Source organism: Sinohyriopsis cumingii, chromosome 6 (genome assembly GCF_028554795.1).
Source record: "Sinohyriopsis cumingii isolate HCF-2022 chromosome 6, ASM2855479v2, whole genome shotgun sequence".
NCBI classification, from domain to species: Eukaryota; Metazoa; Mollusca; class Bivalvia; order Unionida; family Unionidae; genus Sinohyriopsis; species Sinohyriopsis cumingii.
Window position 1 is genome coordinate 121,859,145 of NC_142966.1, and position 26,820 is coordinate 121,885,964.

A 26,820-nucleotide genomic window follows, 5' to 3' on the forward strand; every position below is an offset into this window, starting at 1 on the left:
CGTTGATGCACCAGTGGAAAACATGTAATTGAAAACATAAACGCGTTTACAATAAAAATGTCGTATAGTGTTGTCGGTGTAGAGTTGACCGACGGTCAAGTCAAGAAATTACGATCAAAGTCGGCTAAACAATGTGGAACCACAATAACGTTAAAGCCGTCACAGATGGCAGGTGGTAGTCATAAGATATCATTGACGGCGCGTCAAATAAAACATTTCAATGATGCAATGAAGAATAAAAAGGGTGTTCAAATAGATTTTTCGGCCGCAGCGATTAAAAACATGGAAAAGACCGGTAGGATATTTCCGCTGTTAGCTGCGATTCCAGCGTTGATTGCCGCGGCGGCCCCAGCAGTGGCGAAGGCGGCGGTGTTAGGAGCCGTTGGTACCGCGGCGGGAATGGCATTGAAGAAGGCAACCGGGAAAGGCTATAAAAAAAAGAAACGAGGACGACCCGTAGCCGGAAAGGGTCTAAGACTACCGGGAACCCCGTATTCATGGTACTCGGGGAAGGGTCTAAGACTACCGGGAACCGTTTAATGACTCCTATGTCTAATTTTGATTTAATAGATGCCGCAAACGCGTTAGCGATAAAAAACTTCAGAGGTGTTTTTATGAGGGATCAATTACCGACAAAACCAAGGAATATTGAAACCGGTATAACCTCGATAAATCCTCCGGAGCGGGAACTCATTGGGTTGCATACGCAATTGATCCGCGTGCGATCGTCTATTTTGATTCATACGGGTTAGCCCCGCCAAACGAGTTCATGCGGTATATCCGGGCGTGTTCAGCCCCGGTTTTTTATTCCACGCTGCCAACACAACAATTAAGTGACCCACCGATATGCGGCCGTGAGGTATTGAACGTACTCGCGGCGATTTCATCATCGTGGAAACCACCTCATGTGGTTGTAAACGAATACACTAGTGGGGTCGTAGAGGCCCGGCGGGTTAATTAAAAACACTGAGTTTTTTTACAATAATAATGATTGATATCTGGGGACGACCGGTTTCGGCGCTGAAAGAATCCACGGAAACGCTCGCCACCGATGACATAAAAAAACTAATTGAGGATGAAATCGCTGATACGTTAAATCTAACCAGTGTTGACCCGGGCGAAATAGTTGTATTTCAAGATCGTCAGGGTAAATTAAAATCCAGTAATGTGTCGCTGGATGACGTTTTAATACGACAACGTAATGCCGCCGAGAACACTATCGCGCTATATACCGGCGACGGACGACTTAAATCAGGTGAATCCATCTTGACGATAAATGGAAAAATAAATACACTAGACGACAATTATATAACCATGTCGGATTCGTTAAAAAATTTGTATGATAAATTTAACGCGCAAGCAAATCAGTTCGAGGGGATACAAAAGTCTGTCACCGGTATACAACTCACTACTGCTAGTTTTTTTGGGACCCCGACGGTAACCGAACCAAATCTTGAAAGGATAAAAAGTACTATTTCGGAGTTTACAACGCTGTCGGGCCAATTTTACACGTTACGAAAAAATGTTAACAGGATCGATGACAACTTTGATAAATTCTTTGGTAAAAAAAATACCAAGCTGGATGAAATTACAACAACTATAAATGATATCACTGCGTATAGACAGGAAATAGAAACAATCAAAACTGATGTTGCAACGAACAAAAGGAGTGTAGACGTGCATGAACGGGAAATAGAAATAATCGGCGCTAATGTTGCAACGATCATAAATAATGTAGACTCGCATGGACGGAAAATAGAAACAATCAAAACTGATGTTACAACGATCATAAATAATGTAGACGCGCATACACAGGAAATAGGAATAATCAAAACTGATGTTGCAGCGAACAAAAAAAAATATAGACGCGCATACACAGGAAATAGGAACAATCAAAACTGATATTGAAGCGAACAAAAAAAATATAGACGCGTATTGGCGGGGAATAGGAATAATCAAAACTGATGTTGCAGCGAACAAAAAGGGTATAGACGTGCATACATATGAAATAGGAACAATCAAACTTGATGTTGCAGCGAACAAAAAAAGTATGACCGAGAATACACGGGAAATAGAAACAATCAAAACTAATGTTGCAGCGATTAAGGGGAATATAGACGCGCATACACAGGAAATAGGAACAATCAGAGCTGATGTTACAGATATCAAAGACAGAATACCGGAAATGACAAAAATAAAAATCCCTCACGAGAACACCATCAACACAGTATACACGATTCGGCATGGATCATTCATTTGGACTCTTACACAGAATATAGTAAATATTACCGCAACTGTTAAGGGTATTTATCGATTGACACTGGTTTCAATGATGCAGTTTAATATATTATCGTCGAGTTCATCCGGGTTTAACAATACAATATCAACAATTATAGACAAGGACGCAACTGAACCGTTTACAATTTATGCCGTTGATAGAAATTTAACCAGGGCAAACATTACATGGTATGTGGAATTTGTAGCGGATCTAAGTAATTAAAAACACTAGCTCTTTTAAAATAAAAATGACCACCAAGATAATTGAATCAGAGGTATCACCGACGTCACATCAATATCGATTCAATACCGTAAAAGAATTCTCCGCGAATTTGAAAACGCTTTCCGAACAATACCGTGTAAAAATAAAAAAATACCGTCGAAAAATAACCACCATCGACGCGGTCGTGTACTCGGTGTCGGGTATAGTAGCCGGTACCGGTGTTATTTTATCCACGGTGACCATGATGGCCCCGATCGCTGTTCCAATCGCTATCTCCGCGGCGACAACAATTGCTGGAGTCACCAACGCAATCACTAGAAAGATATCATCGTGTTCTCAGAAAAAACTCAACGAGTATACAGTAAAACATCAAATAGTATCCGACGCGTACTCGAAATTATCCGGGTTGATCTCGTTGGCGATAGATAATTCGTTTATATCCGATGTTGAATTCTCCACGATGGTCCAGTTGTATGACTCCGCGATGTCAAAAATCGAGGATTTTCAACTGGAAGCTGGAAACCACGTCGCTGAAACCACTTCAATGGGCTTAAAACATTCTCCTGAAAACAAGCAGGTTGTTAATATTCGGTGTTGAAATTAAACACTAGAAACAGCGAATAATAATAATGTCGCTGAACCCCGAAGGGTTTCAATTACTTCAACGGATCGCGGAGAACACCACTCCGGTACAAACAAGTATGATATCGATAACATCAACGAAGCCAGAATTCAGTGTAAACTTCCCTTCTCCGATTCCAGTGAAGGAAATAGCGCTGGCAAAATTGCGAGTATATCACAGTTGGCCTAATATCCGAGCGGATGCATTTAACGGACAACAACCTAATAACTCGCTGGTTTTTGCATGGACAAATAAACCCAATGGGACCCCAGACTGGAAGGAGGTTACAATACCAACTGGGTCATACCAAATAGAACAAATCAATAAAGAATTTCAACCGATATTACGGTTCATGAACCGACGTTATCGTCGACGATTGAAATAAGCACACCGGGGTATATGGTTGATATTTATAACAGTTCAATAAGAACCATACTAGGTTGGCCTAAGAATCCACCTCATGAAATCCCCGCGGACTTGAACACAAATGCGCAATCGTATCATGAAATTAATCTCAGTTATCGAGATAAGTTGTCTATTATGAAAAGCACGTTATTACCCAGCGGGTTTATATTTCAAGACAGGAATACCATTGAATGGTATTTTCAGTATAAGGAAACTCCTGAATCGATCGTCATATTAGTAGTTAATTTAAATGATATCGATAGTTTTTTTATCGAGATTAATCGTAATTACCAATTGCAACTAGAACAACTACGGAAAACAAAAGCACAAAAACACGTTGAGGTGTTAAATCAACTTATATCAGACATGGAATATATCAATGAACGATTCGTTAAAATGATATCCGATAACAGCGATGATGATAAACAAAATTTCCTAACCGAGTATAATATCACAGAAGCCGATTTACCCGATTTCAAGTTTCCAGGATACAACGCGCCAGAACTAAGAAAGTCTCTTAATGATTTTTTCAGTCCATCAATTATCCTCAGACACGATAACGGAGATGGTGGTAGGCATATTGCTCCATACAACGTAAATATCGCATCGGTGATAGCAATCAATCTAGTGTGTGATGTTATCGAAGGGAGTTACCAGGTAGATACCAAGCAATCAAATCAAGCTCAACAGGGGTATATCCTTTATTCATTTTCACCAACAGCCCCTCCCGGATTCTTAATCGTTGAGAGCCCGATTAATCCGGTCTATATGCGATGCCATAATCGGTTTTTAACGAGAATTAATTTTAGACTTACCGATCAGTCAAATAACCTAATTGATCTACAAGAGGAGGAGTTAGTAATCACTCTGTTTGTAAGATCATTGTAAATAACCACTTAGCAGCAGGGGGGCAATGACATCGACGCGGTCGTCGCTGTGTTTACCGGACGCTGACGACGCTGGGATCGACGCGCAGAAAGTATTAATTAAACCAAATGACGATTGGACGACCCACCGACGACGACGTCGTTTTTTTTTTACCGGGCGCTGACGACACCGGATCCGCTGAGTGCAGAAAGTATTAATAAAGCAAAATGACGATTGGACAAAATGTCGGATTCGCCCCCCCCTGCTGCTTGGACATTGTCAATGGCCATTCAAGACAGTATTCTTTTATCAATGTCTCTTTGTAAAGTGATGGTTTATGTCAAAATGGACATTGTCAATGGCCATTCAAGACAGTATTCCATATCACCAGCTTCTCTTTGTAATGAGATATTTTATGATCACAATATTATTTCAACTTGAACTATTACAAAAAGCATGCTTTGAAAAATGTGGACATGGCAAGAAATGTCTTCATAGTTTCACTTCTACAATGTTTTACTTCAGTGCATTCTATCAGGAAAAGTGATCAGTGAAACATTTTACCAGACTCTTTGAATGTCATGTCTGAATGATCAATTAATTAGCCAATCAAACAGTGTTATCAAATTTTTAATGTCAAAACAATTGCACTTGGGGAAGAGATCGGCAGTGCATGTAATACACAAACTAAAATGGTGTATGATTAGCCAATCAAAACAATGCTGTGAAATGTATAATACTGAAATGATTGCATCTGACCTCAGGGAAGAAATAGGGTATGAAATGAGATTTGGATTGGCCTGCAAAAATCAGAATTAATCAACTATTGAATCGTTTGCACCTTATGCCTAGTGCCACTCTTCCAGATCCTAACAGTATACCATATACACATCTACATAGTGTTGGTATCTGATTTGATCACACTAAACAATCCTAACAGTATACCATATACATATCTACATAGTGTTGGTATCTGATTTGATCACATTAAACAATCCTAACAGTATACCATATACATATCTACATAGTGTTGGTATCTGATTTTGATCACACTAAACAATCCTAACAGTATACCATATACACATCTACATAGTGTTGGTATCTGATTTGATCACACTAAACAATCCTAACAGTATACCATATACATATCTACATAGTGTTGGTATCTGATTTGATCACATTAAACAATCCTAACAGTATACCATATACATATCTACATAGTGTTGGTATCTGATTTTGATCACACTAAACAATCCTAACAGTATACCATATACATATCTACATAGTTTGGTATCTGATTTTGATCACACTAAACAATCCTAACAGTATACCATATACATATCTACATAGTTTGGTATCTGATTTTGATCACATTAAACAATCCTAACAGTATACCATATACATATCTACATAGTTTGGTATCTGATTTGATCACACTAAACAATCCTAACAGTATACCATATACATATCTACATAGTTTGGTATCTGATTTTGATCACATTAAACAATCCTAACAGTATACCATATACATATCTACATAGTTTGGTATCTGATTTTGATCACACTAAACAATCCTAACAGTATACCATATACATATCTACATAGTTTGGTATCTGATTTTGATCACACTAAACAATCCTAACAGTATACCATATACATATCTACATAGTTTGGTATCTGATTTTGATCACACTAAACAATCCTAACAGTATACCATATACATATCTACATAGTGTTGGTATCTGATTTTGATCACACTAAACAATCCTAACAGTATACCATATACATATCTACATAGTTTGGTATCTGATTTTGATCACACTAAACGATCCTAACAGTATACCATATACATATCTACATAGTTTGGTATCTGATTTTGATCACACTAAACAATCCTAACAGTATACCATATACATATCTACATAGTTTGGTATCTGATTTTGATCACACTAAACAATCCTAACAGTATACCATATACATATCTACATAGTTTGGTATCTGATTTTGATCACACTAAACAATCCTAACAGTATACCATATACATATCTACATAGTTTGGTATCTGATTTTGATCACATTAAACAATCCTAACAGTATACCATATACATATCTACATAGTGTTGGTATCTGATTTTGATCACACTAAACAATCCTAACAGTATACCATATACATATCTACATAGTGTTGGTATCTGATTTGATCACATTAAACAATCCTAACAGTATACCATATACATATCTACATAGTTTGGTATCTGATTTTGATCACACTAAACAATCTTTCAAACAAAGGTAATTACTAAGGACAGTGAAAATTCTTAAACTGTACCTCTAAAGAGGAGTACAACTTTCCAGACCGTAATTGGACCACCAGTGGAATACTGTCCTAATGTCGTCTCCAGGTATACCATGGGACACCCACAAAATAACATCATCACCATGTAGGCTACAAAGAAGGCACCTGCAGGAAGAAAAGCATCACACATACAATTCAACTTGTTTTTTTTAGAGCCATTTATTTATCATATTTGTCTGTATTTAATACACTATGCAAACTGCATAGACCAAGATCTACTGTTATATAAAGATCAATGACAACAGGGTGTATGCTATTAATTCTGCTTATGCCATGAAGAAAACATTATACACACTGATATGCCAGTAGATCTTAGTCTAAATAGCACTCAACTCCATATATATGTTATTTCTCTTTTTAACTGTAACCTAGTATGTAAATTAACCTTTCATACTATGACAGTCAAACCCTAACACATGCCAATTCAACTAGGCTTCCAACCAATCATATCGCTGGCAACAGTGCAAAATAATTTATCAGCACATTGATATCTTGTGGGATATTCATGTCTAATCAAACTACCTTTAAGAAATGTCCTTTGCAGATGATATTTGCAAAGAAAATTTCTAAACAGCAATGGAATAATAATAATAATAATAATAGTAAAAGATAAAAATCAAAACTTAAAATACTTACCCATTGCACAGCTGTTCCTTTTTTGCTCAGAAAACTCTCACCCATTCAGTATAAAGAGATCATGGCACAGAGTGGAGAATTGTCAATGAGACATGTTCCTCTCATGCAGCTTGCATGCCCATGAACAGAACATTTACCTTTTCATAGATGATGATTTTTTTTAATATTGGACATCACAGCAGGGTGGGAGGAGGGCATTCAGCAATAGCGATGGTTAAGTGCTGCATAATTAAAATTAGTCCCCCCTCAAAAAAAAATGACATTTTAATATCAGCAATACATAACCTGTCACTACTGTGTAGCTGAATTTGTCAGGTGGATAGAATGACATATTGAAACTTATCAAAATCAAAGAAAAAAATAGTAGTTTTAATCTGACTCCCAGTTTGACACTAAGATTATTTGTTTGCTCTCAATTTTACACTGATATGGGAGCTGAAAGATCAAGTACTGCCAGCTCATACTGGAGAATTTTATATAAGAAATTGTCACAAATTCATTGGTCTGCTGGACTACAGAAATTACCTGGTTGCAGACCTAATATGATTTCAGCCTTGCAGCCCATTCTAGACCATATGGCACCTTGAAGACATTATTACAATGATGATTATTGTTGTTATTACCTCCACCGTGCTGGACAGCAAGACCAGGAAACTTGAGGACTGTACCCAATCCACTGACAAAGGCCACACAGGCAAGAAGATACTTAAACTGCCTATCCCAGTACTGATGTTCTTCTTCTGGCTCCTCTGCATAAGTACTGATTTTGTCCACCAGGTGGCGCTGCATACAGCTGTCTTTACGTGGGGGTGGGATTGGCTTCTGTTCCATGTAGCTATCCTTACGTGGGGGTGGAATTGGCTTCTGTTCTGATATATCATCCTTGTCAAGGATAGAGAGTTCTGGATCCTGTTACAACAAAAGACAATCATGATAATTATGACATAAAACAGGACTGATGCTCTACTGAGCAAAAAGGAACTTCCAGAAATTCAAGAGAGGAAATATTTCTTCATTTCAAAAGTTGAGTGTTGAAATTATTTCTTATATTCTTCAGTGATAATAAGATTATCATATTAGCTGCTTTCCTATGCAAACTGGATGTCTGATTGGCTGGCACCAATTGCATTTAGGACCAGCCAGGAATCATTAGTCTTTTGGCCAAAATAACTATGTCAAAGTAACACTCCACTCAAGGGGAGTAGTGACAGCAAGACTTCCAATACAACAATCATGGCAGACATATTAGATACATGATGAGCACCATTTTTATTTAAAACAAACTAAGAAACCTATTGATGAAAACTCAATTTGATATAACCATCCATTTATTTTGAGCAGAGATAAGAATATTTTAGTGAATGATAATCAGCACATAGTGAATAGTAATCAGCCCATTTTAGTGAATGGTAATCAGCCCATTTTAGTGAATGGTAATTAGCACATTTTAGTGAATGATATTCAGTCCATTTTAGTGAATGGTAATCAGCCCATTTTAGTGAATGGTAATCAGCCCATTTTAGTGAATGATAATCAGCCCATTTTAGTGAATGGTAATTAGCACATTTTAGTGAATGATAATCAGCCCATTTTAGTGAATGGTAATTAGCACATTTTAGTGAATGATATTCAGTCCATTTTAGTGAATGGTAATCAGCCCATTTTAGTGAATGGTAATCAGCCCATTTTAGTGAATGATAATCAGCCCATTTTAGTGAATGGTAATTAGCACATTTTAGTGAATGATATTCAGTCCATTTTAGTGAATGGTAATCAGCCCATTTTAGTGAATGGTAATCAGCCCATTTTAGTGAATGATAATCAGCCCATTTTAGTGAATGGTAATTAGCACATTTTAGTGAATGATAATCAGCCCATTTTAGTGAATGGTAATTAGCACATTTTAGTGAATGATATTCAGTCCATTTTAGTGAATGGTAATCAGCCCATTTTAGTGAATGGTAATCAGCCCATTTTAGTGAATGATAATCAGCCCATTTTAGTGAATGGTAATTAGCACATTTTAGTGAATGATATTCAGTCCATTTTAGTGAATGGTAATCAGCCCATTTTAGTGAATGGTAATCAGCCCATTTTAGTGAATGATAATCAGCCCATTTTAGTGAATGGTAATTAGCACATTTTAGTGAAAAATAATCAGCCCATTTTAATGAATGATAATCAGCACAGAGTGAATGATAATCAGCCCATTTTAGTGAATGGTAATCAGCACATTTTAGTGAATGATAATCAGCACATAGTGAATGATAATCAGCCCATTTTAGTGAATGATAATCAGCCCATTTTAGTGAATGGTAATTAGCCCATTTTAGTGAATGATAATCAGCCCATTTTAATGAATGATAATCAGTCCATTTTAGTGAATGGTAATCAGCCCATTTTAGTGAATGATAATCAGCCCATTTTAGTGAATGATAATGAGCACAAAGTGAATGGTAATCAGCATATTTTAGTGAATGATAATTAGCTCATTTTAGTGAATGGTAATTAGCCCATTTTAGTGAATGATAATCAGCCCATTTTAGTGAATGATAATTAGCCCATTTTAGTGAATGATAATCAGCCCATTTTAGTGAATGGTAATTAGCACATTTTAGTGAATGATAATCAGCCCATTTTAGTGAATGATAATCAGCCCATTTTAGTGAATGATAATCAGCCCATTTTAGTGAATGATAATCAGCCCATTTTAGTGAATGATAATGAGCACAAACTGAATGGTAATCAGCATATTTTAGTGAATGCTCATCAACCCAGTTTTGTGAATGGTAATCATCATATAGTGAGTGATAATTAGCCCATTTTAGTGAATGGTAATCATCACATAGTGAATGATAATTAGCCCATTTTAGTGAATGGTAATCATCACATAGTGAATGGTAATCAGACCATTTTTGTGAATGTAGTGAATGGTAATTAGCATTTTAGTGAATGGTAGCCAACAAATATATGTTAACTTGCAATTCTAAAATACAAACAACTTGAAAAGAAGTTAGTCTGACCTGCAACAATGAACTAGCAATCAACTGTCTGGCAGCCATCATCTTTTAAAATCCTTGAGAAATGATCTGCTATCATGCAGCATACCAACCCATAAACTCTTCAAATAATCTGTCAACCATCTGTATTTCCTCTCTAGAGCAATGGCTGCATTGCAACTTGCAAAATGCACTCCTTTTAGTTTGAGTGCTATTCCTGGCATGATCAATACCTTTCCTCTTTTCAATAAAACAAATATATTTATTTTATAGATTTTATAGACTTAATTTTGAAACTTTAGTCACTCAGAGAGACTGATTCTCTACTGACCAAGTCATTTTACTCCTGGCTTTGCCACTCGTGAAAATACAAAGTTTTTCATCCACTTGATGAAATATTAATCACTCGATACAAGCAAACATCCCCATTGTATTCACCATGCATTACTATGACACAGTCTTGCTTGCAATATAATTCAGTATTAGCTGTCTTACTTGCATAACATTATACACTTTACATATAATAGGGTTAATTAATTGAGCAGATTTCCATAACTGATTATCAAACTCATTAATTCTCTCATAGTGAATTTTAGTGCTTTTGGTTAATGGGGAAATGGGTTTCATTATAAATACTAATTCCTATCAATCAAGTAAATTTAATAACTCAAATTATTATTTAATATGCATTCAAAATCAAACTTGGATGTCATGAAGTATTTTAAGGCTATACTGTTCTAACCTTGATTCTTCATATGCATGATGTGCTGGCATTACAAAATCACCTGCTGGTTTCTAAATTAAGCCATTGATAAATTACTCCATTTTCTATTTTTAGTTTAATTTTCTAAAACTGCAATACCCAAGAGCTTTTTGTGGCTTTGGATCATGTAATTAAACTTGGAAAACTGGATTTATAAAAACAGATGGATGCTAATAGATTAGCACAGCTCCTCTCACAGAGTGCCAAGAGATAGACTCTAGCTGTGTTGAGATCTCTATGATTTAATAGTATGGCTCTCCTATTTGGTTGATGGAATTTTTTTACATTAAATACTGGTGTGTGTGTGTGTATGTGTGTGTGTGTGATTTGGATTATTAATGTAGCTTTAAATTTTTTTTAGTCATATCTCTACGATGTCTGCAGTGTGGCAGTTTATAGTGATGTCTAGCACTCTTGATGATACTGCAGACATTTAGCATCACGTCCCCCCCAGTCACAATGTCCTAACACCAGGTTGACCAGTCCTAAAACTAACCTCTTAAAGCTGAGTGCCTAGCGAGGCAGCTGCTAGTACCACTTATGACTTGGCCAGGGCTCGAACTCGCAACCTCCCATATCTGAAGCAGACGCTCTAACCACTTAGGCCACCAGAGCGGTCATTAAATATTGGCAACAAAAAACAAACAACTTGTGTCTGGGCTCAAAATTAATATTTTATCATTACTAGTTGCATTCTTATAGTTCTAATATTTTCAACTAGCAAACAAAAGGTTGTATTCAATTTCCACTAGCATATTTCATGTTTTAAATACAGAATATCACTAGAAAAAAGCAAACTGCTACTTTGCTATCATCAATTTCAAGCCTCATGTGTGTATGCTATCATCAATTTCAAGCCCCTTGTGTGTATGCTATCATCAGTTTCAAGCCCCTTGTGTGTATGCTATCATCAATTTCAAGCCCCATGTCTGTATGCTATCATCAATTTCAAGCCCCTTGTGTGTATGCTATCATCAATTTCAAGCCCCATGTCTGTATGCTATCATCAATTTCAATTCCCATGTGTGTATGCTATCATCAATTTAAAGCCTCTTGCATGTATGCTATCATCAATTTCAAGCCCCTTGTGTGTATGCTATCATCAATTTAAAGCCTCTTGCATGTATGCTATCATCAATTTCAAGCCCCTTGTGTGTATGCTATCATCAATTTCAAGCCCCTTGTGTGTATGCTATCATCAATTTCAAGCCCCTTGTGTGTATGCTATCATCAATTTCAAGCCCCATGTGTGTATGCTATCATCAATTTCATGCCCCTTGTGTGTATGTTATCATCAATTTCAAGCCACTTGTGTGTATGATATCACCACTTTCAAGCTCCATGTTTTTATGCTATCATCAATTTCAAGCTCCATGTTTGTATGCTATCATTAATTACCAGCCCCCTCTTTGCATGCTATCATAAATTTCAAGCCCCTTGTTTGTATGCTATCATCAATGTCAAGCCCCATGTCTGTATGCTATCAGCAATTTCATGCCCCTTAATTGTATGCTATCATCAATTTCAAGCCCCATGTTTGAATGCTATCATCAATTTCAAGCCCCATGTCTGTATGCTATCAGCAATTTCATGCCCCTTAATTGAATGCTATCATCAATTTCAAGCCCCATGTTTGTATGCTGTCATCAATTTCAAGCTCCATGTTTAAATGCTATCACCTGTTTTATGCCCCATGTTTTTATGCTATCATCGATTTCAATGCCCTTGTTTGTATGCTATCATCAATTTCAAGCCCCATGTTTGAATGCTATCATCAATTTCAAGCCCCATGTTTGTATGCTATCACCTGTTTTATGCCCCATGTTTTTATGCTATCATCGATTTCAATGCCCTTGTTTGTATGCTATCATCAATTTCAAGCCCCATGTTTGAATGCTATCATCAATTTCAAGCCCCATGTTTGTATGCTATCACCTGTTTTATGCCCCATGTTTTTATGCTATCATCGATTTCAATGCCCTTGTTTGTATGCTATCATCAATGTCAAGCCCCATGTCTGTATGCTATCAGCAATTTCATGCCCCTTAATTGTATGCTATCATCAATTTCAAGCACCATGTTTGAATGCTATCATCAATTTCAAGCCCCATGTTTGTATGCTGTCATCAATTTCAATTCCCATGTGTGTATGCTATCATCAATTTAAAGCCTCTTGCATGTATGCTGTCATCAATTTCAAGCCCCTTAATTGTATGATATCATCAATTTCAAGCCCCATGTTTGTATGCTATCAGCAATTTCATGCCCCTTAATTGAATGCTATCATCAATTTCAAGCCCCATGTTTGTATGCTATCAGCAATTTCATGCCCCTTAACTGAATGCTATCATCAATTTCAAGCCCCATGTTTGTATGCTATCAGCAATTTCATGCCCCTTAATTGAATGCTATCATCAATTTCATGCCCCTTAATTGTATGATATCATCAATTTCAAGCCCCATGTTTGTATGCTATCAGCAATTTCATGCCCCTTAATTGAATGCTATCATCAATTTCAAGCCCCATGTTTGTATGCTATCAGCAATTTCATGCCCCTTAATTGAATGCTATCATCAATTTCAAGCCCCATGTTTGTATGCTATCAGCAATTTCATGCCCCTTAATTGAATGCTATCATCAATTTCAAGCCCCATGTTTGTATGCTGTCATCAATTTCAAGCCCCATGTTTGTATGCTATCAGCAATTTCATGCCCCTTAATTGTATGATATCATCAATTTCAAGCACTATGTTTGAATGCTATCATCAATTTCAAGCCCCATGTTTGAAAGCTATCATTAATTTCAAGCTCCATGTTTAAATGCTATCACCTGTTTTATGCCCCATGTTTTTATGCTATCATCGATTTCAATGCCCTTGTTTGTATGCTATCATCAATTTCAAGCCCCATGTTTGTGTGCTATCATAAATTTCAAGCCCCATGTTTGAAAGCTATCATTAATTTTGAGCCCCATGTTTGAATGCTATCATTAATTTCAAGCCCCATGTTTGTGTGCTATCATAAATTTCAAGCCCCATGTTTGAAAGCTATCATTAATTTTAAGCTCCATGTTTGAATGCTATCACCTATTTCATGCCCCATGTTTGTATGCTACCATCAATTTCATGCCCCATGTTTGAATGCTATCATCATGGCTCATTTTCTGAGGTTTTCTGAAGTAATTTTTGAGACCTTTTAAGAAGTTGAAAAAAGAACTCAAAAAATTTTCAGTGTGAATTTTCAAATCATTTTCCAAGTTATTGTGGTGGTTCTAAGAATCCTCCATGGTAAATTTGTAAAATTTCTATGGAATATTGTCCAAGGTATTATTATTCAACCGTACACATCATGTAACCCCTGCAAAAACCATGGAAAAAGAAACTAAAACCTTCAAAAATATGATAATTTTCAGGGGTTTTATAAATATTCCATGGAAAATATTCTGCACACGATGATCAAAATACACCTAGGAGATACTGATGATGAAGTTTTTGATGGTTTTCATGCTAATTGGACATATGAGAACTTCACTGCTTATAAATTCTGCCCACATATCAAGGTTGGAGGGACATTTATTCAACACCCAGACAAAGCTTTAACATGCTATTATTTTGATTTGAAATGGGTGACATTTAGTTACAAAAATAAATTATTTGCATAGAACAGTAGCACACACCCTATGTACCAAAATGGATGTCAATTAATATTCAAACTATGATGCCATTTGTTTCTTTATGTTTTTGCATGGGTGTTTTATGTCTCTCATGAACAACTATTGGGGACAACAAAAATGATGTTCAGACTAAATCAAGTGAACTCACATTTTCTAAATGATGAAATTGTAATGACTATAAAAGATATGTATATTATCATGAACTTTTACTGTTTTACTGGAAATAGTCCAAAATAAACCAACAAAACTGATAATTTTACAATATATTGTGGAATGAAAGTACTGAAACAAAATAGCTCTGTCTATTATCTCATAAAGATCCCTTGTGCTTGCTCTCTTATTTTCATGCGATTAAATTTATTAAAATTCTAATAACCTTTGACATACCTAATGGACTTTTACTATTTTTTTCACCATCTTAAATGGCATAAAAATTCAAATATACCATCTGGAGATACCTGCTAACATTTCATTTCTTCTAGTAAAAGGTGAAATTCATAACACAGTAATGCTATATTATATTGGAAAGTCAGACTGATACATACAGCTGCATAACAATATCAATGCAAATAATAATAATAATGAGGACTTTGTATAGCGCCTAATCTTTAGAAGCTCTAAGCTCTTTACAACATTAGAAAACACCTATAACATAAAAAACATATATAATGATATGATTACAAAAACAAACACCATGAAATTAGAAAACATAAAAAACATGCTGAAAATATTTAAGGTAGGAAACATTATTAGGTCTTTAAGTTTGTTCTTGCAGTCAAAATAAGTGAGTTTTAAGAGCACTCTTGAATGGGATCACCGTGTCTTTGTGTCTAAGTTCAGTGGGCAATTCATTCCACGTTGCTGGGCCCTGGTATGCAAAAGAAAGCTGTCCATATGACTTTGTTTTCATAGATAGAACTTGTTTAAAGGGGATGTTTGGAATTTGATGATGATGATAAATTTTGATGTAGAAATATCGTTTCTTATAATTTCTTAACTATGACATATTTTACTCAAACAATAAAAGAGATATCAGCTTCATATAACTGACTACAGTACACTGCCATCTTGCCTATCACTGTGGTAGTTAGTGTACATCTGAAGCAGCAGGGGGGGCGAATCCGACATTTTGTCCAATCGTCATTTGGCTTAATTATTACTTTCTGCACTCAGCGGATCCGGTGTAGTCAGCGCCTGGTAAAAAAAAAAACGACGACGGTCCATCCTACACGACGGTGACGTCATTTAGTTCTGCGCGCCGATCCCAGTTTTGTTAGCGTCCGGTAAACACAGCGACGACCGCGTTGATGTCATTGCCCCCCCCCCCCCCGCTGCTAAGGGGCTATTTACAATGAAAATTATTTACAACTAACCGAATATTTGGTCAAGTCCGATACGATATCGTGTCCGAGGATCATGTAAATTTATCGTTACAAATCCTTGTGGGGTCGACTGAGCATGACTAAAAAAGTTTCGAAAACCATTAAAGTCCATGTCACCGCCGCACCATGTCTGCCAAATATTTCGTAGCGTGTGTGTATCAACGCCGTTGAATACAGCAAGAATATTACAGTTGTCTCTGATTACTTTTGGAATCTGAGTGTATCGTTGAGTGACATATATCACGTCGGTGTTTTTATGCCTGCCTCTGGAAAATATCCTAGCTGGGTTTTTTGATTGTCTAACATAACATCATCGTACACGACTAGATTATTAACGTCGCCATCAATATCATCAATACCTGGTGCATCACTGATATCTGTAATAAACTCAATAACATTTTTTTCAGCGACGCTGATGCATTCTCGTTGAAATCTTTCAACACCTCGTAGCATCGTTGATCATCTACGCTAGGGGCGATTAAATACAACTTATCCCACTTCATCCATCTCATTATTAAATTAAGTAACAATTGCGTCTTGCCGGATCCAGATGGTCCGATGATAATCATCCGGATCGAGTTTGGTAACGCTGCAACATGCCTAACTGGTTCTCTCGTTTTAGTCGCCGAAAAATCAATTATATTCATATCGCTATATATATAAATTATGGATTTATATTGTGTGAAGTGTAGAGTGCGTACTGGCACAAATGATATGACAACCGTTACAACAAGAAATAACAGATCGGCGCTTACTGGTAAGTGTGTACAATGCGGTACAAAGAAATTTAGATTTATTTCTGCTAGACCCGGGGATGCTTTAAAAAAAAGCGAGGAGCTGATATTGCAGCCAAGTTATCAAAACTCCCCGGAACACCGTGGGCAAAGTATCCAGGAGAAAAGCACCTCCCAGGATATAGCTACTGTGGCCCCGGAACACGATTAGATATCAGACTCGATGATCAAAATCAGCCCAAACCCGGTGAGTATCCAATAAACGCTATCGATAAGGCGTGTCATGCTCATGATGTTGCTTACTACAAAAGTAGCGATCTGCAACAGCGTCATATCGCGGATGTAAAATTAATTCACGCGTTAAATGCTATTCCTGATAAATCATTCAAAGAAAAATTGGCTTCATGGTTGGTAAAATCGGCTATGAAAGGTAAATTAATGATTGGAAGCGGAGCTTCTCGCGCTGATAATTGAAAACGCTAGCGTTTATAATAACAACATGGAATCCATCTATTATTCTCCGAGAGGATACTGGAAAGGAAAGGCCGCAATTGGTAAACTCGCAAGCGCTGCAAAGGTAACAAAGGCCACTGCGGCTAATTGGTTATCCAAACAGGCTATATGGCAAATTTATCTACCACCGCCTAAACAAATCAACTTTTCGCGCTTTGATGTCAGCGTACCCAATGAAGTTCATCAGGCTGATATACTATTTCTGCCGCATGACAACGGTTACAAATACGCGCTAACCGTAGTTGATGTTGCGAGTCGATACAAACAAGCGGAGCCGTTAAAAACAAAGTCAGCAACTGAAGTAGCCGATGCGTTTGAGCGGATTTACCGAAGGGGTCCTCTGCGCTGGCCAAATCTGTTACAAGTTGATCCTGGCAATGAATTTCGCGGCGCTGTTTTATCAACGCTGAAACATCATAGCGTCGCGATACGACGAGGTCATACTGCGCTACATCGTGATCAGGCAATTGTTGAACGATTCAATCGGACTCTTGCTGAACGGTTATTTGGATATCAATACGCGAAAGAATTCATCCAGGAAAAACGATCTCGTGAATGGGTTAAAAGATTACCAGGCGTAATTGCAGCGTTAAATAACGAGATTACCCGAGCAATCAACATGAAGCCCAGCGACGCGATTTAAAAAAAGTATATACCCGGAAGATCAAAAATAGATAGCGTTTCCAAGCTGATTCTCGGCGATGTCACTGTTAGATATCTGTATGAACCAGGAGAGCTTGAAGGCGGTAAAAAAAGAGCTACTGATCCTATTTGGAGTGTTACCACACATAACATATCAACGATAACACGATCAACTGGTAGACCACCGATCTATAGACTGGATTCAACTGCCCCACAGCGGGGGTTTACACGCGAGCAACTACAAGTGATACCTGACGATACTCAATTACCCCCACGTGGCCTTAACTAGCGCCGTTGCGTCTATTGCACTCAAGACAAGTTAACCTCACATTACCACGGATATGACCGAGACTGTTATCGATCCTGTCCACGGTAAATTGGCGAGCGTCTTTATCCGAATAACGCCAGCGCATTACACAATTGCAACTCGCGCAGTGATTATTCTGTTGTTGTCGTAACGCAATTATTAATTCGGCATCAATATCAAAACGCCGCTGTTTTTTTTTTATCCTGTTGGCGGTAACCCGAGAGTTTTCTATCAATGACGCTAGCATCAATAATGTCATCGTTGTCACTGGCTTCGTCAATAACAATTCTTCGAAGCTGATTCATTCTCCGTACTCGGGACACTGCAAGATAGACTAGATTTGACCATTCGATGCGATTATCAACTATCCAAACAATTGTATCCGTGATAGTCAGTCCCTGCGAGGAATGTATTGTCGTTGCGTATCCTAGCGTCCACGGGGATTTATCAGCACGTAGCGCGTCCTCGACGACGCTGATATCAACGAGCACGATATCATTCAGCACGAGAATTTGTTTTTTTGTCCCTGACGCTGTCGGGCCCGGGATTTCAACTTCAATGTTCTGCCGCCGTGTGTCCACGGGTCTATAACATAACGGCACTGGGCGCGTTGGAAACTTTTCCTTATGCAACGTAAACAACTTCCGCTGAAGTGTGTCTCTGACTATCTTTCTACTCGCTACAATCAAATCGTTTGGTCTCCATGTTTCCCAGAATTCATTTAACGGCGTTTCCGGAATCACCTCGCGGATTATTTCACATTGAACTCTATCCGGCTGTAATCTGATTAATTTTTTAACCTCGCGCAGTTGTTCATCAAGTGCTCGGTAATCAGTATCGGTTTCTTCATAATAGTCCACAAAACCCTTTAACCAATCATGTGGACCCTCGCCGACAAATGGTGGTGGTTGGCCATGGTCGCCACACATGATTACCGCTGTATTCGCGCGCAGCAACCACTCAAGAAACATTTGTAAAGTATCTAACGAAACAGTACATATCTCATCCCAGATGATAACCTCGGGAATAAATTTTTCCTCCATTCGATCAGGAGTCCACTCACCGCCGCTGTATCGAAAAAAGCTGTGATAAGTAACGGCGTCAACATTTCGTTGTTTTATCTCTCGCGCTAGTCTATGGGTCGGTGTAAGCACGATTATACTTGCCCCCGTTCGAAATAATTCAATTGCCCGAGTCGTCTTTCCTGACCCGCCACAGCCGCTTAAATAAACTGTTTTATATCTACAAATTGGATCAGAACACGGTGGTGCATTAGACCATTCTGATAAATTATCACCGCGTAAGTAATTATTTTCAACGGTGACATCTGCTGACGGGGAATAATCGCGTCGTATTTCATTTTTAATTCTCCATATACCCCAACTCTCGTCCGGACTAGTAAACTCGGCTAAGTTTCCCTTGTACTTTACGTCTATATAAAATGAATCAACGGCTACTCTAACCGCGGTGTCGGGAAATCTATTTATCATCGAGAATAAATTGATAGCGGCGTAACCCAGCATAGACGCCCTCAAATGTGGATATGCCGGGCTGTCTCCATCGCTGTAGGTAACAACTGTACCCAACTTTGTTCCATTGGACAAGAAAGCTGTTTTGCAGTTCACGTATCTATTTTTTGCCACTGCGTCCTTGATTACGAAATCATATTCTGCGTCATCTATAATCAGCCGTGAGCAATATCGTTTGTAGTCGCAGTTTTTTCCACCTTGTGTGAACTTACCAATTATTCTTCTACCGAGATCTTTTGCCTCGCGGTTTCGTTGGTTGAATATCTTTTTGGACCATTCGATGATATATTCCTCGTTGGCATCAATGTGTGCTCTGGACTCGTCAATTATGCTATCTAGACGCTCTGGTTCTGGTAACCAGACTTCAGTCTGCGCCCGGTATGATATAATCGCGTCACTGACAATCAACGATACAAGCATGCTACAATCAATCATATACCGTAGCAGCGCTATTGGCAGCCACTTCTTTTCAGCCATGTGTCTACCGATCCAAATATAACAACAGCGATGAAGTCCTGCCGCGAATTCAAATGATACTATGCGAGCGAATCCGGTTAAATCAAAATCAGGCAGTGGTCCATTAATAGCAACACGAGTCATTTCATGTCTGGGGTGTCCAAATCGTTTGAAATACTCAGCGGCGGATCCATACCCGAGAAAACTCGCTGGATAACAGGCAACCATATCAACCGAGATCATAGCGTCGCGGTTGTATTCAGTGTTCCATAGTCCACCGTGATAATATTCCAAACAACTGGATTGTACATCCGGTAGAAATTCCTTGCGCGTTGGTCTCCACGCATTTTTCCTTGCTGCAACATGAGCCGCAACCGATGGAATCGTAAAACAATTTGTTAGCAGTTGTTCATCATGCTCTTCAAATTCCATGGCGGTTTTTTTCATCTTGTTGTGAAACGCTTCAGTGCGATATAATTCACCGTTTGGTCTTACAAACTGATCAAAGGTATCCATGTCGTTTTCAGCGCTGCGAAGTAACCACACTGATACGGGGTCGTTTTTACACAAGTAGGCAATAGCATCAAATAGTTTCCTCTCCGCGAGAAAACCGTCCTCTTCCAGGAATTCCCCCGGGATATACTTTACTGTTCTATCCCGTGGAAATATTGTGACCGCGGGCGTCCACGCGTGTTCGTTATGATCAATAATTTTGATTGGGGCTCCATTTGATTTATACTTTGATTCATATAATACTTCACCGGTTATCGTTGTAACGGTTATTGGAAATCTCAGCGACGTTTCTAATTTCGCTATGTCGCTGATGGTTGCTCCTCGCTCGCGCACTGTCTCCTCCCATTGGTTTATTTTGCTACGTCGTAAATCGGTCAGTTTATTTCCTCGACACGCATTTGTAAAATGCTCTATTACTCGTTCTGCTACACAATTTATCCCCGTTGACTGTTTCATCGGCGCTAGTTTTCCGATATCAGGTTTCTTATTTAACGGGTATATTCCATAGACAACTGATGTTTCAGGATACGCTCGTTCATAGTATGGTCTGTCAATTCCGGTTAACAGCCCTGGCTTGGAGTCGCGGCTAACAATGACTGTTTTCTTGTCGCTGAGAACCGGTTCAAATTTATCACGTATGATCCAATTACCTGATTCCACCCGGACAATGAATTTTACTCTGAAGAAATACTTGCTGGAGCCAAGTTGTGATATTATCGTTGCCGCGCGGTTGTCGTTCATGGTAGCATCAACAACACCATCAATTCGAAATGTTGACCAACTATGAGATGCACCATCACGCTTGAATTCATTGATACAGTCGCGTATTTTATTCAACAGGGTTCTATCGTTTATTAACGCTTTTGGTGCGTCCTTGAGGACTCTATCGAGATTGAACTTAATATTTTTCCAGGGCTTAATTGCTGCTAATCTCTCGAACTCCTCCATATAATTAAAACAAGTATTTAAATGAAAGAATATAGTATAATGAATCACTGCAAATGGTTGATGATTGGGTCGACAACCCCGTGCAATAAATCATGTAGAGGTGAATTCTGCGGGTATCATTTACAAAGCGTTCGTAATGGTTCTCTTGGCCCCCTACCGTGCTTGGTTTGCCACGTTGGTGTAAGAGGAAAATCGCAATTATGTATCAATTGTGGCGGAAAGCGATACAGAGAGTTAAAACGTTATTACGACAAGCGAATAAAAAACGCCGTCATTAACCCCACCGCAGACTTCGTCATCAAAACTCCTCAGGACTACATTGCAAGGTTTATAATTAAACCAAATAATGAATTAGACAAGTAGTATTATTATACAAATGAACCAAGAATTTCAGCCGCATCCCGTGCTCGTTAATTACGAGGCATCTCGCGACGGCGTTGTTAGAAATTGTAGACTGAAGAAGCCGGTTGGTACCGTAAATAATCGCGGGTATTTGATGTTTACTGCGGGAGGAAAAAGCTATTATGTTCACAGGATTGTATTTGAAGTATTTAACGGATTAATCGAGAATGGGGTTGTGATTGATCATATTAATAATAATAAGACTGATAATTCTCTTATAATCTTGCAAGCTATCTCGCAAAGTCAGAATACCAAAAAAGGCGGAACCGGTAAATACTCAAAAAAAGCAAAACCCGTAAAGTCATTTGATACAATAACGCACGAAGAAAAAACTTTTCAGTCGATGAATGAAGCCAGTAGATATTTTGATATTTGTGTGCCCGCAGTACAATTTGTTGCAGAAGGAATACAAAATTCAGCGATCTCAAAAAAGACCGGGCGCAGAATTCGATTTTCATATGTAACATCAAAGGGGAATAACTCGTGATGGTATATCACCGAGTGACAAAGTTACCGACAGTGTGAACGCTACAGTCTATTACAATTAATAAATTGTTTCTTCCGGAAGAAAACTGATGGAATAAATTGTCTTTACAAACAACTGTAATATTCTGTTTTATGTTTCATCGAATGTTAAGACACCTCGGGATTGATACGCGGGGTTCATTTTGTAAAATAATTTTTTTTTTGATATTAGAAATAAGATGTTTTATAAGAATATGAATATCGAAGACATCAATAATATATTAACCGAGATTTTAAAATTAAAAAATCAAGGAATTGAATTATCTGATAAGCTTGATAACCAAAAAATATTGTCCGATTATGAAATTATTAATGAGCAATCAAAGAAAGGTCGATATACCCTGCCACGCGAGTATTCTTTTATAAAGCGATTACAATATACGATCAATGAAAACCTGTATGGCAATGACGTAAATGCATTTATTGGACTATTTACTGCCGTTGAGACAGTACGAAAAAAACTCGGACAGGCTTTTGAACGACGTCGAGAAATCTCTAATAAAATTAAAAACATTAGAAGGATTATAGACGAAAACTCCCTGGAGCCCCTGGGATATATCCCCCCCCCCCCGCCACACTCGGCGGGAAATTAGAAACTACGGAGCAATTGCAATAATAGTAGGCGAATCACTTACTACTCGGCTAGCCAGAGAGCGGCTAGTAGCGCTTAAAAAGTTCATACCGTTACGAGACAGGGTCCGAAAACAACTTCAAACGCGGCAACAACTACAAACTGATTTTGCTGTTGGAAGCGAACAGCTCTTTGCTCCGGTAACTAAAGCGACCAAAGATGTTACGGCGGCAACTGTGCCCGTCCTCGGTGCGCTTGAAAAGATAGCGGCTCAGACCGAACAAACAAAAAAGTCTCTGGAAACACTCCCTGCGAAAATAGCGGTTGCTACAACAGGGAGGCCGCCACCACTCGCTATAACGGACCCACAAGAACCTTATGTTACAATAGCCGATGAAGAAGAACTAGGCGCCACCGCAAGAGAACCAGAAGAAGAAATACCGGAAGAAATAGAGAAAGAGGGGAATATACCCCGTAATGTGCTTAAAAAGAGCACAATAGACACAATTAGAAATCTCGGCTACGAAGAATTAGTTGATTTTACTGTTACAAATTTTGCTAAGGACACACGAGATGAGCATATCAATAGCGGCTACGAGAAAAATATAAGGTCGTTAAAGGACTGGACAAGAATAGTGTATTTGGCAAGTAAATATAAAAATGAATTACCACCGCGTGATAATAATTATATAATATTCCACAATAAAGTAAAAAGTGAAAGACCAAAACACGGAAAAGGATACTCTGTTGGTAAAGACGTTACTTGTCCTGGTATTGTTCTCAGTGATATATCACGGCTAGAAATACTAATCGGAGGAAAACGAGCCGGAAATAACTCTCCGGAAATAATCAATGAGGCCGCTGATATTTGCAGGCGGTTATTTGCCGGTGGTATCATGGACATTAATGTATATCGAACGCTCATAGACGAGTTAGTGGATGATTAAAAAAATTATAAAATTGTCGTTTTTTGTCAGTTTTTTGTCAGTTTTTGGTCGTTTTTGGTCGTTTTTTTGTCGTTTTTGGTCGGTTTTTACGGGTGAAAACCCCAGGAAATCATTTAGAGAAAATCGATGTTTTTTACCAAAAACCGGCAAAAACCAACCAAAAACGACCAAAAATCGACAAAAAACGACCAAAAATTGACAAAAATTGACAAAAACCGTGGATTTTTACCGCCGATGAAAACCCCAGGAAATCATTTAGAGAAAATCGATGTTTTTGACAAAATTTATGATTCGGTGGTGGGGAGGGGAGGTGATCAATCACTAATTGGAAAACACTGGTGTTTTTTATAATAAAGATGATTATACACTACAACCATGATAAACCAGTCAGCGTCTACGTGGTAAACTCACGATTGCCCGTATACCGCGCGTGGTACGGAGACGGTCTCGGTAGCACCATTGCGGGGTTATTTACAAGAATGGCTCCAAAAGTGGCGCCGTTAGCCAAACAATTAGGAATGAAGGCCATTGATGTTATTCGTGATAAGGGTATTAGTGCTATTGGAGATGTCGCCGGAAGGGCGTTTTCTGCAGCAAAGGACAAACTAATGTCGTTCGTGAGAAAAAGAAAACAGAAACCACCGGTGATGCCATCAACGACAGTGATGCCTGCAAATGTCAGTAAAGTAATAAATAACGCCGTGGAAGAAAAACTAGAGTCATTGGCGGCTCAGTCATCCACCGATGCAACAACCAACGCGCTCATGAACGCGATAGCGGGAAGTGGCCTACGACGAAAACGACGTTGATGAATTAAACATCAACATGATAAATAATAAAATGTTTGCGCAAACCGCTGATCCCGCGTTTGATATGGACGCCCCAGTGCGCAGGGATGATTCTGTCCGTGATTATCAATATTATTCTTATCATGCAATGCAACCGAATCTACGATCGCGAATTGAACTTCAAGTCCAAGATACCAGTAAATATTTTTGCCGTGTGAAGCGTTTATCGAAATTGAGGGAGAACTTGTAACAAATGCTGCCGATAATGCACCATACCCAAATGACGGTCGTACTCGAGTTGGCTTCGTCAACAACGGTATCATGGCGTTATTTGAGAGCGCCAGATATCTTATTGACGGACGAGAAATTGAATCAATAGAAAACGATGTTGATGTTGCAACAACGATAATCGGGCTAGCGAGATACTCAGATGATTATACAAGATCGGCGGGCCCATCTATGATGTTCGCGAAGGATACCACTGATAACGCTGATCATATTCAGTACATTAATGTGCTGGCGGAAAGAGATACTTCAGTTCCTAATCAAGCTGAAGCAGCCAACCCAGACCGCAGAGCAAGACCAGGCGCTGAATTTACTGTTATAAAAAGTACTAACGATAATTTTAATCTAGGCTTTGCAACACGATTAGGGATGTTGCAAGGACAACGCCGACAGTTTTCATGCGCGATTCCACTCCATCACATATTCGGATTTTGTAGAAATGTCAGAAAAGTTATCTATGGGGCTAAGCATACAATTGCGCTATCGCGAAGGGGCGATGATAACAATGCAATATGGCATGCTGCTGGTGTCGCTGCCGGTAAAGTCATTTTAACTAAAATAGCATTGTGGATGCCGGTGTTAACTCCATCAGTTACCACGGAAGCACGATTGTTATCATTTATGGAACAGGGGGGGAAATCGTTCTTGAGTTGGCTAGCGGTAACAACTGATGCTAAAGAGGATAATGTCGCCGATACATTTACATGGCACCTGGCATCAAAACAAGGCGTTTCAGCCCCGCGTCATATATTTGTTGCGTTACAGAATAGGGATCGATTGAATAATCAAGAACACAGTCATATGATATTTGATCAATTAGGAGTCAGGGAGGTTTCGCTGAGAATAAACGGACAACAGGAACCATCCGAGGATATACAGCTTAATTACGGCGACAACCATGTCGCACGTGTGTACCATCGATTGCTGTCATATATGGGTCGTGATCAAAACGTCGACACCGGTTTGCAAATATCACAACTTGATTTTAAAAACCTGTATCCGATTTATTACATTTCGTTGGAACATCTTGATTTAACGAGACAGTCCGTCGTTGATATACACTTCCGAGCTCGTATAGACCCGGGTGGTGTTAATTATAGAGCGGTTGCTGTCATTCTCAGCGATAAATCAATGCTGTTGGAAGGTGTTGGTGGACGAATGAGAATCGTTGATGCACCAGTGGAAAACATGTAATTGAAAACATAAACGCGTTTACAATAAAAATGTCGTATAGTGTTGTCGGTGTAGAGTTGACCGACGGTCAAGTCAAGAAATTACGATCAAAGTCGGCTAAACAATGTGGAACCACAATAACGTTAAAGCCGTCACAGATGGCAGGTGGTAATCATAAGATATCGTTAACGGCGCGTCAAATAAAACATTTCAATGATGCGATGAAGAATAAAAAGGGTGTTCAAATAGATTTTTCAGCCGCAGCGATTAAAAACATGGAAAA

General features: G+C 38.5%; 1 protein-coding gene across 1 annotated transcript in view; it reads right to left on the bottom strand.

Annotated features, from left to right (window-relative positions):
- The window catches only part of LOC149797858 (uncharacterized), a 338,244-nt gene that overhangs the window by 245,497 nt on the left and 65,927 nt on the right, over positions 1-26,820 (bottom strand). The window contains exons 3-4 of the mRNA XM_089960811.1: positions 8,010-8,295; positions 6,724-6,855 (exon numbers count right to left, since the gene is read on the bottom strand). Coding sequence (XP_089816937.1) covers positions 6,724-6,855; positions 8,010-8,295 — 418 coding nt within the window. The remainder of the gene's footprint in view (positions 1-6,723; positions 6,856-8,009; positions 8,296-26,820) is intronic.